A 15,318-nucleotide genomic window follows, 5' to 3' on the forward strand; every position below is an offset into this window, starting at 1 on the left:
GCCCACCTCTTCACCCTCAGTGAACGACGAATTACCTTCATTTTTCTCTAGTCCCTGAGAACTTCTTCCTTCCCCCATCCCCATCCCCACAGGAACATGTCCGTCACTGCAAGCATTTCACTTCTTAAAAAAGCATAAGTTTGTGGGGAGGGGTCCTGCTTCCAGTCACATAAACTAGGAATTCTTCTGGTGGGTTGAAGAGCTTTTAGGATCAAACTGGAGGAGGTCCCCAAGCCCAGTATCTAGTTTTTACAGATGAGGGAAGAGATCCAGACAAGTTAGATAATTTGTTCACCAAGAATCCATTAACTTTGTTCTCAGCACTGAGTTACAAAAAGATAGCTCCTATTTTTGAGGAACTCTCCATTTATGGGGTAGACAACGTGCAAATAAATGTGTACAAACAAGGTATATACAGGAAAATTTGGAGATAAAAAGGGAAGCTACTAAAATTCAGAAAGACTGGGAAAGGTTTCCTGTAAAAGGTAGGGTTTGAGCTGGAATTGGAAGCCAGGAGTTGGAGATCAGGAAAGAGAATTCCAGCCATTGGAGACATTCTAAAACATGAAAAGACCTGTAGGGAGATGGAGTGTTTTGTATGAGGAATAGTGTTACTGGATCAAAGAACAGCAGTGGGGGCTAATGGGGTATAAAAGTAAGAATATGGGTAGAGGAGGAATTGGTCAATTGTGAAGGACTTTGAATATCTAACCGAGCCAACTCTCCTCTCCAATGAACTTCTGAAGTCAGGCTGGTGGTTGACCCAAACAGATAAAATGGCCGTAGAAACCCTTTCTGTTTAGTAAAGACTTCTGACCTTTTTCTCTGAGGTTGGAAGATTCCATTTCCTTCTCTTAAGGTGTGTGATATTACAGAACATCTGTGGTATGTGCCAGATTAACTCCAATTCAATTCTAACCGACTTTTTTGGTTCTGGCCAAGTCACTGGGCCATTTTGCTGCAATTTACAAATCTGAAAAATGTGTTAACACTACTGGGCATCATGGACATGAACACAAAAAAAAACAGTATCTTATTCTTAAGCACCTTAGCTAATATACTGGAGCCATATGACATATTGACAAAGAAGCAAATAAAGAATATATAGGAAATAAATATAAAATGAATGAGAGAAGGTAAGAAGAAGAGAATTTTAAGGAGATAAAGATACAGTCAATGAAAATACACAAGGACAAGAAGTTGAGTGTTTATAGGGACCAGCAAGTAAGAACCAAGTTTGCCTGGAAGATAAAGTGTATGGGAGTGTATGGGAGTGTAATTTGTAACCAGTCTGGACAAAGACTGTAGACGCTTTAAATCCAAGAGTTTGTATTTTGTCCCAGAAATAATGGGGAGCTACCAGCTCTTATAACACCAATGAGAGCTAGGATTTATATCATGGTTAAGGTTTACCAAACATTTTACAAATTTTATCTCATGTAATCCTTAAAATGACCTTGTGAAACTAGGTGCTATTTCCCTCATTTTTACAGACAAGGAAACTCAGAATAAGAGACATTTATGTGATTTGTCCAGGGTCACATAGGTAGAAAACTTCTGAGGTGGCAACTAAATTATACATTTTCTGACTCCCCTATTCACTACTCTAACTTAGGTAACTTCTTAAGCAGGAAATTAAAAGGTTATATGCTTTAGGAATATCAATTTGGCAACTGTATGGAGGATGGATAGGAACGTAGGAAGACTAGATGTAGGAAGGCAACAATTAGGAAGCTATTGCTATTAATAGACCAGATGAGAGATGTTGAGGGCCAGGACTATTTCTTTTGTAATATGAATAGAGAAAATTGATTGAAGAGAAGTTGAGGACTGTGTTATTGAGGAGACTTGGCAAATGATTGTATATCTGAGAAATGGCAAAAAGAAAAAGATAATAGATTTCTAGGCTTTAAATCTGAGTTAATGCAAGAGTGGTGGTACCTTTTAAAGAAACAGGGAAATTATAATGGGTGAGAGAGGATTGTAGGGGGAAAGATAGTAACTTTATTTGGATACTTTGGGATTGAGATGCCTATGGGATATCTAAGTGGAGGTGTCTTGCTGGCAACATGAAAAGGAATTTCAGGACAGAGATTAAGGGCTATGTAAATTTGGGAGTCAAATATATAGAGCAGGATCACTTTTTCATTTATGTTTTGTTGGCAAAGATTATATTGAAAACTGAATAAGAGGAAATGCTGAAACCTGGAAAAGCATGAAGTGCTACACAGATGTCAAGTGATGACTTTCAGCCTGTTGCTTAGCTGAGAACCTCAAGGCCTCTATGAGGTCATTGTTTCATCCCTGCTGCTCATTATTCATTTTACTATATAGTCTCTCTACCTCACTAGAAGCACCCTTGCTTCTTCCCTTTCATTTCTCTCTTTTCCTCTCTCTACCATTTCTCTCTTTCTCTCCCCCCCCTCCCTCCCCCTTTAACCATGGAAAGCTAGAGGTAAGGATATTTTGAATAGATGATTTTAAACTAAATTCTGAACACTTGCAGTATACTTAAGTTTTTTATATACCTATAACTTTCTGTTTATTGGTAAATAGGTTAATTATGAACCCAACCATCCTCTTAACTCTGAATAAACATTTTTAAGTGTTGATGAGAAACTATATTATATGTAATATTTAATAACTATATAATAATTACCTTTGTAAATTTTTCTTTTTGATTTGGTTCTAGTTTAATTTTTGAGTTTCCTAGAAGAATAATAACCAGCTCATAAAGCTCCTAACCCCAGGTAAGTAACTTTCCTAAGTATTTTTTTAATTTTTGGAGGTAAAATTCTATTTAGTGAATAACAGAGGCATATTGTAGTAGAGAGAAAATGATGAAGTAATACATTTTGAAGCAGAAGTCATCTGATCTTTAGCTTTTTAATAGTGAATATTTTATTTTGGGATGTTTTGTCTTCATGTGAATAAAATATTCAAACTTATATTCTGCCATCAATAGTAAAACTACTTTTTAAGCCTAAGCAATGTTAAAAGTTAAGTACTTGTAGCAGGCTTAGTAGTAAATAACAACATAGATCTGCAGAGGAAATAGATTTTTAACCACAGGCCCACCATAATACCACCTGCATTCCCAGAAAACTGGAGAAGCAGTACCCAAGGGCCACTTACATTAATAACAATGGCTTTTAAAAATATATATATATATATTCTATGTATCTCAAAGCATTACTTGAATATATAGTATATATATATACATATATCTTTTATATATGTATATATATATATTGCTACAGGAGATTGGGACATTCTTTTCATCATGACACAGCAAATCAGTGAATATTAGGGATTTGGAAATAGAAGCTTGGTATCTGTAACTAAAACTCATTATTCTACCCAAATTAAAATATCTGTCTGTGATATTTGTATTGAGAATTTTGTAATTAGTAAAAAGTACTTAAGATCACTACTTAATTTCACTTCCATTCACATCTAACAATCAAACTTTTCATTCACTTTCAACTTTAGTATAGTACTAGTACTTAAGATTATGTTCCTTAACTAAGGCCCAGAACTTAGTGAAGTATAAGTATTAGAGATCTAAATGATCCCTGAAACCCTTGGCATATAGCTGCATTTCTCCAGGTAATTTAGTCAAATAAGGAGAGTAGAAGAGACAAAAAGAGAGGTCTTTGCCTAGTGCCTTATAAGAGCAATGCTGATCTGCTGGAGCAGTTTGGAAGAGTAGTTAATGAAGCTCTGAGGTACACTCTTTGCCCTTCATATTTGAGATCTCCCTCGAGATCATTATGAGCTCAGGCAGACAAGAGAGCTGATCTAGTGATGGTTTTAGAAGCAAGTGGTACTTTGTCTCTAGTATCTCTAGTCTCTAGGTCTCTAGTACCTCTGAATCACACCCTTTATCCCTGACTACAACTGCCAATAGCCACCCATCTCCAATTTTGCCACTGCCTGAAGCTGAAAATGTGTAGGAAATCAGCCTAATCTGAGAAATAAGGCTGAAATTGAAGCAATAGAAACTGAAGTTGGTAGTAAAGTACAGACTTATCATTTCAATTGGCATTTCAAAGTTTTCGTGACCTCCTTAATGGCATGATGGTATTTTTCTGAAGCAGATTTAAACTCCACCAGGTGTTCTTCATAGTTTCTAATTGCTGCTTGAAGCTGATTTCTCTCCACTGCTCCTAGTATGGCTTGGAGGATCATATCTAGTCCAAATCTGAGAACAGCAACCCCGATCCCACCAAGCAGAGATGCACCAATTTGGGCCAACACAGTAACCAATTTGTTAATGACAACGGTTGCAACATTTGAGCAGATGAGTTTTACAGCTACTGTACTGGCAGTAGAAGTGGCTTCTCCCAGGATGACTGAAATAACTTTCTGCACAATTGCAATTTTATCTATTTCCCTTTCTCTGATATCCTGAAGTTTTCTATACAATGTTGGCTCCAATTGTTCTTTTAGCACATCATCAACCCTTTGTACTTCCTTTTGGATCTTCTTCATGGCTTTTATGATGATGTCACAATTTTCTTTTATGGTGCCATTCCTTTTCATTTCTATGGAATCCAGTCTGCAGGCCAAGTGTGTATTCAGAACCCTGTTCAGTTCATTGGTAGCATCAAAGCTGTCTGATAAGCGATCAAGCAGTTCCTGGTGTAGGTTATTTAGTTCCTGTCTCCTCTTTGAGTTCTCTGGGTAGAAAAAATCACTCTGAGCCATCTTCCAAGTGGATCTCTGACAAAGAAAAGTTTAATGTTTTCTAAATCTTAATAAAATATTGATATTTCAGTGTACTTTACTAGGAAATATTTCATTTCATACATAGCAAAGCAACATTACTCTTTGAAAGATTGCCTTAATATTATATGGCACAAGAACACATAGAAGAGTGTGTGGGGTGTATAACACAAACTAGCATATTACATAAAATTTATTCATAATTCTTGTAGAGGGCAAGAACTGCTCAAGAGGAAATAATCTCAAAAACATCAAATTCAGGAGAAGAAATACAAAGGTCAAAGAGATGTACAACTGATATGATCTCTGGTTCTCTCCCTGTACTTTTGTGTGTGTGTATTCATTCAAGCAGCCACAAATGAACATTTCACATGTAGTTTAACCAAAGTGAATACCATACAGAGAGATTGCCAGCTATGTAGTGAGCTTTAAGCCTCTTTAATGTAGCCATGTTGTACTATTATATTGATTCATTTTGAGTTTGCATTCCATGTTTTTTTTTTTTTCATGCTAAACATTGTCTGGCCACACTTCCCATTCTCAAACTAGTGGAGCTGATTTTTTTTTTAAAGCCAAGTCCAGGATTTTGCATTTCTCTATTTATTTATTTTTACTAGATTTAGCCCTATATTCTAACCTAATCCTTTGATATTTATTGTCGCTGAATGTCCCAAATTTGGGAGCTACATCTGATCCTGGGGTCGAGGGAAGTGGTATGAAACTTCAGCCTTCAAAACATCGAATCTCTTCTGAATAATAATAATAATAGTATCAAGGCTCTTGAAGCTTCTGGACATTTTAATTTATGATTGAACATGAACACTTTTGAATGTGGTGAGACTAGAACACTAGGGTAGCTTCCTTTCATCATCCCTATTCCAAACAGCAGTTTCATGCCTACTAGGCAGAGGGAGAGCACCTTCTCTGTTTGCCTGGAGCTTTTCTGCACTCTTTTTTTTTTTGCTGCCCTCCACTGACCATTCTGATGTGGATCAGATGACATATCTATAGGCTAGGAAGGTAAAAATAGAGAAATAAGGCTGGGGATAGGCCTGGGATATCCCCACCTCCACCTTAGATTTGTTTGTGTGTGTGTGTGTGTGTGTGTGTGTGTGTGTGTAAACCATTAGGAGAAAGTTGAGGCAATGTAGCATCACAGGTCTGGAGAGCAGCCAGAACAAATTCCTAGTGGGTGGTGGGAAGGGATCTTTTCTTGCTTGGCAAAGTAGCCCCTACTATTGCCATCCCTTTTCTCCTACCATCTTTCATAGGAATTTCGTAAAGGAATACCTATAGCTATGTCTCCTGCTGAATGAGTGAAGGTGGCAGCAAAAGGTTTGGGCAGCTTAAAAAAATAAAGGGCATTATAAAATTAATTAAACATAGTTGTTTTTCAAAAGAAAACAAAGAAGGCCCTTGATGGAAAGTTATATACAGAATTAAAAATTTATCTTCAAAAGGGTATATTGCAAGGTTAAATACCTCATTATTTATTCTTTTCAGGATGGCATCATTAGGTGTCAGAGGTAGAGATCTCAGAGTCTGTCTAGATAAGGTTCAAGTGCCTTCTCCTTCACCTTCTTTATTTTTAGCACAATAAAACATGTTATTGCAGGGCAATAGCATGTTATTAATGATTAGACTATTCAATGAACCCAGGTGAGTGACCTTAGTGCCTTATCTGCTATACCTTCTCATTGATGTTTCTCCAAGGATTGTTTTACTGTCGGTGGTTCTTGCCTTTAAAAGATGTTACCAGCTTGAATTAAAGCACACTCATTCTATCATCAGTAGATGAGGTCCTTCTGACCCTAATCTTTTTCTCTGGTCTCTCATTTTCCCTCACCCTTACCTGAGGAACTCCTGGTCCCAGTTTTGCCTCTCAGGGGGCATCTTACAATTAGGAATCAGAAGGCATATAACTTGATGAAATTATTTAGGATAATGTATACTACACTTGGGCTTTGTTAAGATAAACTGCAAATTCCATTAAAGGGGAAAATATATATATATATTATGTAAGCAAGGACATTCTATACAAGTGTTAATTAAGGAAACAATAGTAGTACCATGTCATGGATAAAGTTAAAGCAGTGTTAGCCTAATTAACGGTGTAATAAGGAAGGTATACCTTCCTAGACTTGGGCTATACCAATTCACTGAATGCCTATAGAAAGAGAATAAACACAAGTGTGTGGCTCTTTGTAATGTTTACTTGGTTGAAAATTTTGAAGCTATATCTACCCAAACTAGTTTGATCTTGTGTCTTCTTTGAAGCTGGAAAAAAAAGAAAGGAAGAATGGTCCATTTGGATCTTAGTTGGCTACCTGAAAAATAAATATCCAGTACCAAATCATGAATTTCAGAGAATCCATCTAAACTTTAGTCATGTCCTCCATAGCTAGGGGATACTCAAAAACACTGTGACATTGATTATGATGTAGTATTTTAAAATGGCCACTGGACAAAGGAAGTATTGAAGATATATGTTTTCCCTGAGGAAAGTATAAAAAGGAAAAGCTTAGTTTTCCCCTTTCAAACTTTTACCTGGTGCCACTTGAACATTTTCATGCAAATCTTGAAGTGTTTTTTGAATGAGGAAAAGCAAAAACTTTTTTGAAAGTAGTTTAGAAATAGAAAACCTTTATTTTTAGATTTATATGGCTAGGCCTGAAGTGGACACTCAAAGGAGTCATTAAAATAGGCCTGTAGTTCTTTGTATTGCTAGTCATTTTCAAAAGTCATTTTCACATCTTTGGCTTCTAGTTTTCAAATTTATATTAGTAATGAAAAAATGTTTTTGTTTTGTACTTAGAAGAAACTAGCTATAGACCTACCTAAATACTTAGGGAAGAGTTTCTTTTGTATCCAGAAAAAAGGTAATTTTTTTGGCTACTATTAGCAATTACCACCTGAAGAACCAACTAAAAATAAGAAAGTAGTCATGATGAAATCAGCTGGGGCCACAAAGTCAGACACAACTGAACAATAAAATCACACCTTTCCCAAGAAAATTTCTTGACTCCTCTTTTCTCCCCAGTAGATAATTGTATTCCCCACTAGCCCTCACATTACTTTGCCTTGTAATTCTTTATTGAATTCTTTAATTGTAAGGGATCTGTTCCACACTTCCTCTGTCAATTAATTTAAGGTAATCAACATAAGGTAGTGGTAGAATTTAATTTAATTAAAAATTGTTTTAAAATCCTTAACTTCTGTCTTGGAATCAATACTGCATATTGGTTTCAAGGCAGAAGAATGGTAAGAGCTAGATAATGGGGGTTAAGTGACTTGCCCAGGATCACACAGCTGGGAAATGTCTGAGGTCAAATTTGAACCCAGGATCTCCCATCTCTGGGCCTGGCTCTCAATCCACTGAGCTACCCAGCTGCCCCCTAGTGGTAGAATTTTAAATGTGTGAACAAGTATGGTTTACACCTTGTGGTCCCTTATAAGATAAGAATCTTTGATTGAAGCTAACAAACAAGATGGCTGCTACTCGGGGACTTTAAACAGCAAAGGGCTTTTAGCAGTTATTCCAACAGCAAAGCAGTCAAATTTTAGGATTTCCCACGTCCAGAAATGCTTTGAAGAATTAGGGTTAGACCTTTAGACCTGTACCAGAGGACAATAAAGGGCAGAGGCTGAGAAGAGAGCCCAGACAGTGTGTTATGCTCCCCTCCCACCTACTCCCAGGTTACCTCAGGTCCATTCTGTTGGAGAGTCTGAACTAGTAGGAAATAATGTATAAAATTTGGAACAGAGACATTGCCTCACCTAGAACAAACAGGTACCCAGAAATATGCAGAGAGACGTCACTTGAGAGAAGTAAATAGCTTCAATGCATATAACCCCTTGAACCAAGAAACAATATTGGTCCTCAAGAAAGGACTTGTTGGAACTAGGAGTTACGAGTTTACCCTTTGGTCACACATATTTTGTATATATATATATATATATATATATATATATATATATATATATTCACTACCATCCTACTCTAAGTTGAAGGTTACTCTTCCCTGGGTACTGGCTGATTGTACTGAATAGGAGAGGGCGCCCCAGGATTTGGAGGTGGAAACACACACCCATGGGACCTTTTGAGCTATGGCACTAGAAACCCAGACAATCAAGGTTATCCCTAGAGTCCTGAAGGAAGTATGTAGCAACCATCTTCTGGGGATGAGCCCCAATATAAATGGGAGTTGGGAAAGTGGCCCAAAGGGGGTGCTACACCATGTAATATTTATCATAGCTTTTTGTGTTGGTGCTTTTTTCCTCTACTAGACTATAATGTCTATAAGGAAGGAAGGAACGAAATAAATAGATATTAAGTGGCTACTATGTACCAAGTACTGTGCTGATTACTGTATAAGTATCTCATTTGATTCTCACAATAATCTTGGGAAAGTAGATGCTATTATCCTCATTTTACAATTGAGCAAATGGAGGTAGAGAGAGTTTAAGCGACTTACCTGGGTTACACAGCCAATAAGTTTTGATGATACATCTTCTGGATCTAGAACCCAGAACCATATTCACTGTGCTACCTCGCTATTTCCAATCCTCTTTCTATGTATTCTCTATAAGGGTAAAAACTTTTATCTAAGCTGTGTTTCTTCCCCTATTTGAGAGCATAGTGCTCTGTGTATGAAGAAGGCATTAATGTTTGGTATTTTGGTTACAAAATGCTGATGAATAACATGAATAAAAGCACAGCCTTTGTTTGTAAGGAGCTAACAACTCTTAGTAGTTAGCTGTCTCCTTTAGAGTATGAGGAGAAGACCGTCTGTACAAATTGCATTCTCTGGCTCATTACCAATCCATTTGGACATGATAATCTCATTTGGCTTTGGCAATGTATGAGGAGAAATATTAGATCACTTCAACTTTATACATTAAGTAGCACAATAGTTAAAATTGCAGGGAGAATTCTGCATTTCCCCATCCTTGGGACAAGTTTGGGAGGGTACCCAGGGAAACTTTATGTATATTCATACTAGACTGAGACTATACTATAGAGAATCAAGGTCATTACATTTTATTAGCCACATACATATATAGATTGAAGCTATGGGCAAACACCTTCAACTTGATAGTGGTCTCATGATTGATTTTAGAATTTATGCTTTTTTGAAAAATTTCTGGGGGCAGCAGGGTGGCTCAGTGGATTGAGAGCCAGGCCCAGAGATAGGAGGTCCTGGGTTCACATCTGGCCTCAGATACTTCCTAGCTATGTGTGCCTGGGCAAGTCACTTAACCCCCATTTCCTTGCCCTTACTGCACTTCTGCCTTGGAGCCAATACATAGTATTGATTCCAAGATGGAATGTAAGGGTTTAAAAAAAAAAAGAATTTCCATGTAACAAAATTTCTGTTTTAGTCATCATAAGCATCTATGGAATGCTTATTATAAATATTTATGAAATGAGGATAATAATTCTTGTACTACTTTCAGAGGGTTGTGAGTGAAATATTTTTCATAAGCCTTAGTGTGCTAAATAAACAATTATTATAGACAAGGGTATATATAGAAAAGTGATCAGTAACATGCTTACTTTCCTTAAGGAGCTTAAAATCAATTTAGAGATGCACAGCATGTTTAAACACACTTACAACATACAAGTGAGATACAAGAGCCTACTGTAGCACCAAAGGAGTATTAGATAGTTCCTGGTCATTAATAAATACAATACATAGAAACATTTTTGTCTAACTGATACACATTCACACAATGGCCACTTAATCCTTTATAATTTTTAAAAAGTTATTTTTGCTTTTTAAATCTTTTGCTTTTTAAAATCTAACTTTGCTTTTTAAAATCTAACTTTAATTCTACTACTCTTGAAAGAACAGAATTTACTTTCTTCCTAGCCCAGAGGCTTCTGTGGAGCCTGGAGAAGCCAAGCATCACAGGGTCCCATAATTTTGTAATTAAATTGTCCTTAAATGAATTGATATGCTTTGCCAAATTCCACCCTATGGATGGATAGTGCTATACAGTGAGATTTCAGCAGCAATAGAATTGCCTACCTGTCTGTACTTCTGAGTTGTGTAGTCCCAGTGAATGTTTAAAAGAATTGTGGGGGATGCTTTTTCATCTAGTTGTTTCTGGAATGTGATGACACAGGTTTATTGTGTTTGTTGGGCTCTGCTAGGTCCTGCTGCCTGCCTTGTTATGTCATTTTTGCATCTCTTAGTGTTTTCAAACCACCTTCTTGCCTATTAATATTAATCTAGCTATTTTAGAATAATAAAGATCACAAGGCAAATAAATGAGTCTTTATTTGCTTTTCTAAACTTTGTGTTGTTGAAAAATATTGTAGTCCAGTGCAAAGAAACAAAATCTATAGATTAGGCTCACTGGCAAGGAACACAGATTTTCAGAATGATTTATTTATAGTGCTGTGGGTTGAAACTGGGGTATGTTTCCATATCTCAGGGTAATCTGAAAAGATCACTTTAATTGTTAACTTTGTGCCTCCTGTATAAGTACTTCACATCCTTAAGTCATTGTTTCTTTGTCATGCTACTATATCTACTTTATAGAGGTTATATTATATAGAGAAGTCAGAGTTATAGGTTTAACTTAATTATATTACATGGAGAAATCAGTTATATATTTAATCTCTGTAAATTTGGTTTTTCATTATTGCATAACTGGAAACTTCACCCTCTAATCATAGCTAATAAATAGTGTATTAGTGGGGAAATTGAGAAGGTTATATTTAGAGTTAGGCAAAAGAGTACACTCATAAGTCCTTTTCAATGATAATTATGATGGTGATTGGATCAATTCCTTGGATCACTGTTTTATAGGGCAGAATCTTCAGGAGAACTTCAGATGGGAGCCGATACTTATCCAAACCTAGAATTGTCAATTCAATCAATCAATAAAGCTATTAAGCCCTTATTATGCACCACACTATGGAATAAGGGTTGGGGGAAACAGAGACAAAAGTCAAGCAATCCTTCTCTTACATTATTGCAGAATATATACAAAATGAATTCAAGGTAGTTTGGAGAGAAAGGAAGAGGCATAAGCAAAAAAATCTTTGTGTAGAAGGTGGTACTTGAGCTGAATCCTGAAGAAAACTATGGATTTAAAGAGGCAAGAAGTGAAAAAAAGGACAGTAAATTCAAAGGCATGGGGATGGGGAGCTGTAGTAACTTTTGTGAAGAACAAGTTGATCACCAGAGTATATATAGGACAGGAATAATATATAAGTAAACTAGAAAGGTGGGAAGGTACTGACTTTGAAGAACTAGTCAAGTTCCCTGTAACACTTAAGTCTCTTAGGTTAGGCTTTATGGTCCTCATTACTCTACTTCCTCTTATCAGGTCCCATTTGTCTTACCAAAACAGTATTCCGCTTTATCCAGGTGAGACAATCCAAAGGACAGAATCTTAAGTAAAAATAGATTAGGAAAGGTGAAAGAAGTGAATATTTTCTTTTTTTGTATACTGACTTGCCCATACTAGGTATGGAAATCCTAGTGTGGGATAGGCTGCCTTGAGTGGCAACTTATACACTACCTTCTATTGTTTCCTTGAACAAATTTAGAAGCCATTTTTGGCATTGAAAGCTCTTAAATGAAGACCCTAATCCAAAAATACCTTTCTTTCTCTTTTCCAAAAGGATTATTTTGATTATTCTAGTCAGTTTACCTTCTCAGTAGGATTGATTTTTATCTATCTATCTATCTATCTATCTATCTATCTATCTATCTATCTCTGTCTATCTGTCTGTCTGTCTGTCTGTCTGATCTATCTCTTTTTATCTATTTCTGAACAGGTTAGTTTTATATACCGGTTTATGTTTCTTCACATATATCTCATTTATTTTTATGAGTTTGGGCTGTCTTCTCTCCTTAGATCCTTTTAGGACAGGATCAACACTGAAAACAGCATTTTTTTGTATCTTCCAACAGGTGACTCTCTCAACCATTCCACGCATTAGATTCATTAATGTTGTTTTAATTTACTTATATTTTCTCTTCACAATGAGATCCCCTCTGCTCCCAAAGGACATTATAAAAATGATAAGGGACTTTTGAGAACATCTTCTAAACTCTTTCATGTTATAGATGAAGAAAATGAAACCCATTATGGAGGCTGTATTGTATAGTATAGTATAGGGGAAAAAATAGAGGATTCGAAATCAGAACAACTTTCTGATACTTAGGTCAGTTATTTAACCCCTCTGGGCCTCAGTTTTCATATTTATGCAGGTAGATTAAATAATCTCTAAGGCTTCTTCTAGCTCTAAAACTTCTCTAATGTGAGGTGACTTACTAAATGCCATATTACTAGTTAGCAATAAAGCCAGAATTGGAATTCACATTCCCTGACCAGAACAGAGTTTGGTGTGCTGTATATTAATCATATGAGACATCTTCAAACTAAAGGGAGGTATAAGACTATTTTTAGTTTAGGCGTTAACTATGTGATCAGGAATTACAATAAGTCTATATACAGTTGACATAGTGACTACTTACAGTACCTTAGCGAAGAGACTATGATTTTTTTTCTTCCTATACTTTGATTTTCTTCACTTTGGTTTCCTGATTTGTTTTGCAGTGCTTCTACTTCGTTCTTGGAAGAATGTCATTAATGTCAGAAGCAGATAAAGAAAGATTATGCCAGTGCAGTAACACTTTTTACAATAGCCTACAAAAGCTTAATACTTCCATAAATACCTTCATTGGATTACTCACCAACTGTGGCTGCCCAGTACCTTGTATCAGTGTCAATGAATGTGGAACCATTAAGGATTACTTTGAATCCGTAGCATGTTACTTGAAGAAGGTCCAGTGTGACATAGAATCAAAAGACAGAGCCAGATGTTGTGATCCTTGTAGGAGTGATCCATGTCAATTTGCCAAGATGACAACAGCCGTGTCTTCTGTGGAAACTCCCTGTTCAAAAAGTACTAAAATGTTATGTGAGTCAACTAAAATTGCTGACTGCAACCCCTGCAGTCCCTGCAACCCCTGCAACCCCTGCAGTCCCTGCAACCCCTGCAACCCCTGCAGCCCCTGCAATCCCTGCAATCCTTGCAACCCCTGCAATCCCTGCAACCCCTGCAACCCTTGCAACCCTTGCAACCCTTGCAGCCCCTGCGGCCCCTGTGGTCCCTGTGTTCCCTGCGGCCCCTGTGGCCCACTTGTTTGTATGCTGAAAAATGTCAACTTTTTTGAGAGTATGGAAACTGCTCTTTGTCAGCTGATGAAGTCCTCAGTCATGGAACTCCGACTAACAGATCTCCGTAAAACTACCTGTGAAGCAGGACCTGCCCGAGCAATTTGTTGTTCACCTTGTCCACCACCTTGTCCACCACCTTGTCCACCGTCACCTATGGACATTCTAGAAAAATTGAGCAAGCTGATAGAATGTCCACCTCCCTGCCCACCCCCATGTCCACCCCCTTGTCCACCCCCCTGCCTACCCTCTTGTCTACCCCCTTGTTTACCTGCCTGCATACCATCCTGTCTATCCCCTTGTCTACCTCCTTGTCTGCCTCCTTGTCTATCCCCCTGTCCACCCCCCTGTCCTCCCTGCCCACCCCCCTGCCCCTGTCCACCGTTGTCACTTGCTGATCATCTCCAAGATATTTGCAAGACTATGGAGCCTGTTGCAATGTTAATGCAACAAGTCATTAAGAATATGGAAGCCAATCTGGACGCACTGAAATTATGCTAGTAGCTCCACAATTAGTTAGTAGTGGAACTGCAGAGGAGAGATGTTTTGTTTACTAGAAGAGCAATTCTAATCCCACTCATGATTCCTCACCGTTAAGAAGCTAGGAAGCTCATATATCTGTTAGAAACGAGGCACTGAGGAGCTTTAATTTCGGGAGCAATAGGCCTATGATTTAATTTGAAGTACAAGTCTAGGGAACTATCAAACAGCAAGTCATTTACTTCTCTTCTTGCTTGTTTAAAACTCAAAATAAATTTCCTTTGGTGTGGCATCTGCTTAACAAAATAAAAAAAAATTCAAAAGACCAAACATCACTGCTATATTTGACAATTTTTCTGAGCACTAAATGGTTCTCTTAGAGCAAAACTAAAATTTTTGGCTTTTCAACTTTGAGATAATTTACATTATATACCTGCTGTCTGCAAAAACAAAAACTCAAAAAATTGGCAAGTCCAAGATTGTATAAACCTTATCCTTGAGCAATGGATATTGGCCAACCTCACAAGATAGCCTGAGGGATGATTAGATTTAGGGCAGTAAAAAAATACTTTCCCCCCTCCTTTTAAAAAAATCCTTTCTGTTTTAGCTCTTAAGACAGAAGGTCAAGGGCTAGGCAGATGTGATTAAATGACTGGCCTAAGGTCACACATCTAGGAAGTATCTGAGGCCATGCTGTCCCCTACTTGCCTTTTTTTGCCTACCTGATCACCCATGCCAGTTCTTACAGTGCTTAAAATAGTGTATTGAAAATAGTAAGTGCTCAGTGTTTGTTAATTTGTTTTCCCAGAAAGAAATAGCCCAAGTGAATGTATAGTATTGGATTATGTGAATTGGGCCAGTGCAATTATAAATTTCTTCTCGAAATATAGACTACCTCAGGATGTAATA

At 37.2% G+C, this 15,318-nt stretch overlaps 2 protein-coding genes across 2 annotated transcripts; one reads left to right on the top strand and one right to left on the bottom strand.

Annotated features, from left to right (window-relative positions):
* The first annotated feature begins 2,318 nt into the window (after positions 1-2,318).
* Positions 2,319-14,739, top strand: LOC103103394 (DBF4-type zinc finger-containing protein 2 homolog). The gene is made up of 3 exons (XM_056799292.1): positions 2,319-2,455; positions 2,693-2,750; positions 13,309-14,739. The coding sequence occupies exon 3, from the start codon at positions 13,333-13,335 to the stop codon at positions 14,428-14,430; it is 1,098 nt and encodes a 365-aa protein (XP_056655270.1). The 5' UTR covers positions 2,319-2,455; positions 2,693-2,750; positions 13,309-13,332; the 3' UTR covers positions 14,431-14,739.
* Positions 2,690-12,261, bottom strand: SMCO3 (single-pass membrane protein with coiled-coil domains 3). Its single transcript, XM_007503609.3, has 2 exons — positions 10,761-12,261; positions 2,690-4,725 (listed from the first exon to the last, which is right to left on the bottom strand). Exon 2 carries the CDS (start codon positions 4,708-4,710, stop codon positions 4,033-4,035), a length of 678 nt encoding a protein of 225 aa, XP_007503671.1. The 5' UTR covers positions 4,711-4,725; positions 10,761-12,261; the 3' UTR covers positions 2,690-4,032.
* Positions 14,740-15,318: the final 579 nt, after the last annotated feature.

Source organism: Monodelphis domestica, chromosome 5 (genome assembly GCF_027887165.1).
Source record: "Monodelphis domestica isolate mMonDom1 chromosome 5, mMonDom1.pri, whole genome shotgun sequence".
Taxonomy (NCBI): Eukaryota; Metazoa; Chordata; class Mammalia; order Didelphimorphia; family Didelphidae; genus Monodelphis; species Monodelphis domestica.

What these genes read in the sequence shown, in the direction of transcription:
- LOC103103394 (XM_056799292.1), top strand. Translation starts at nt 13,333, where the DNA reads ATGTCATTAATGTCAGAAGCAGATAAAGAAAGATTATGCCAGTGCAGT.
- SMCO3 (XM_007503609.3), bottom strand. Translation starts at nt 4,710, where the DNA reads ATGGCTCAGAGTGATTTTTTCTACCCAGAGAACTCAAAGAGGAGACAG.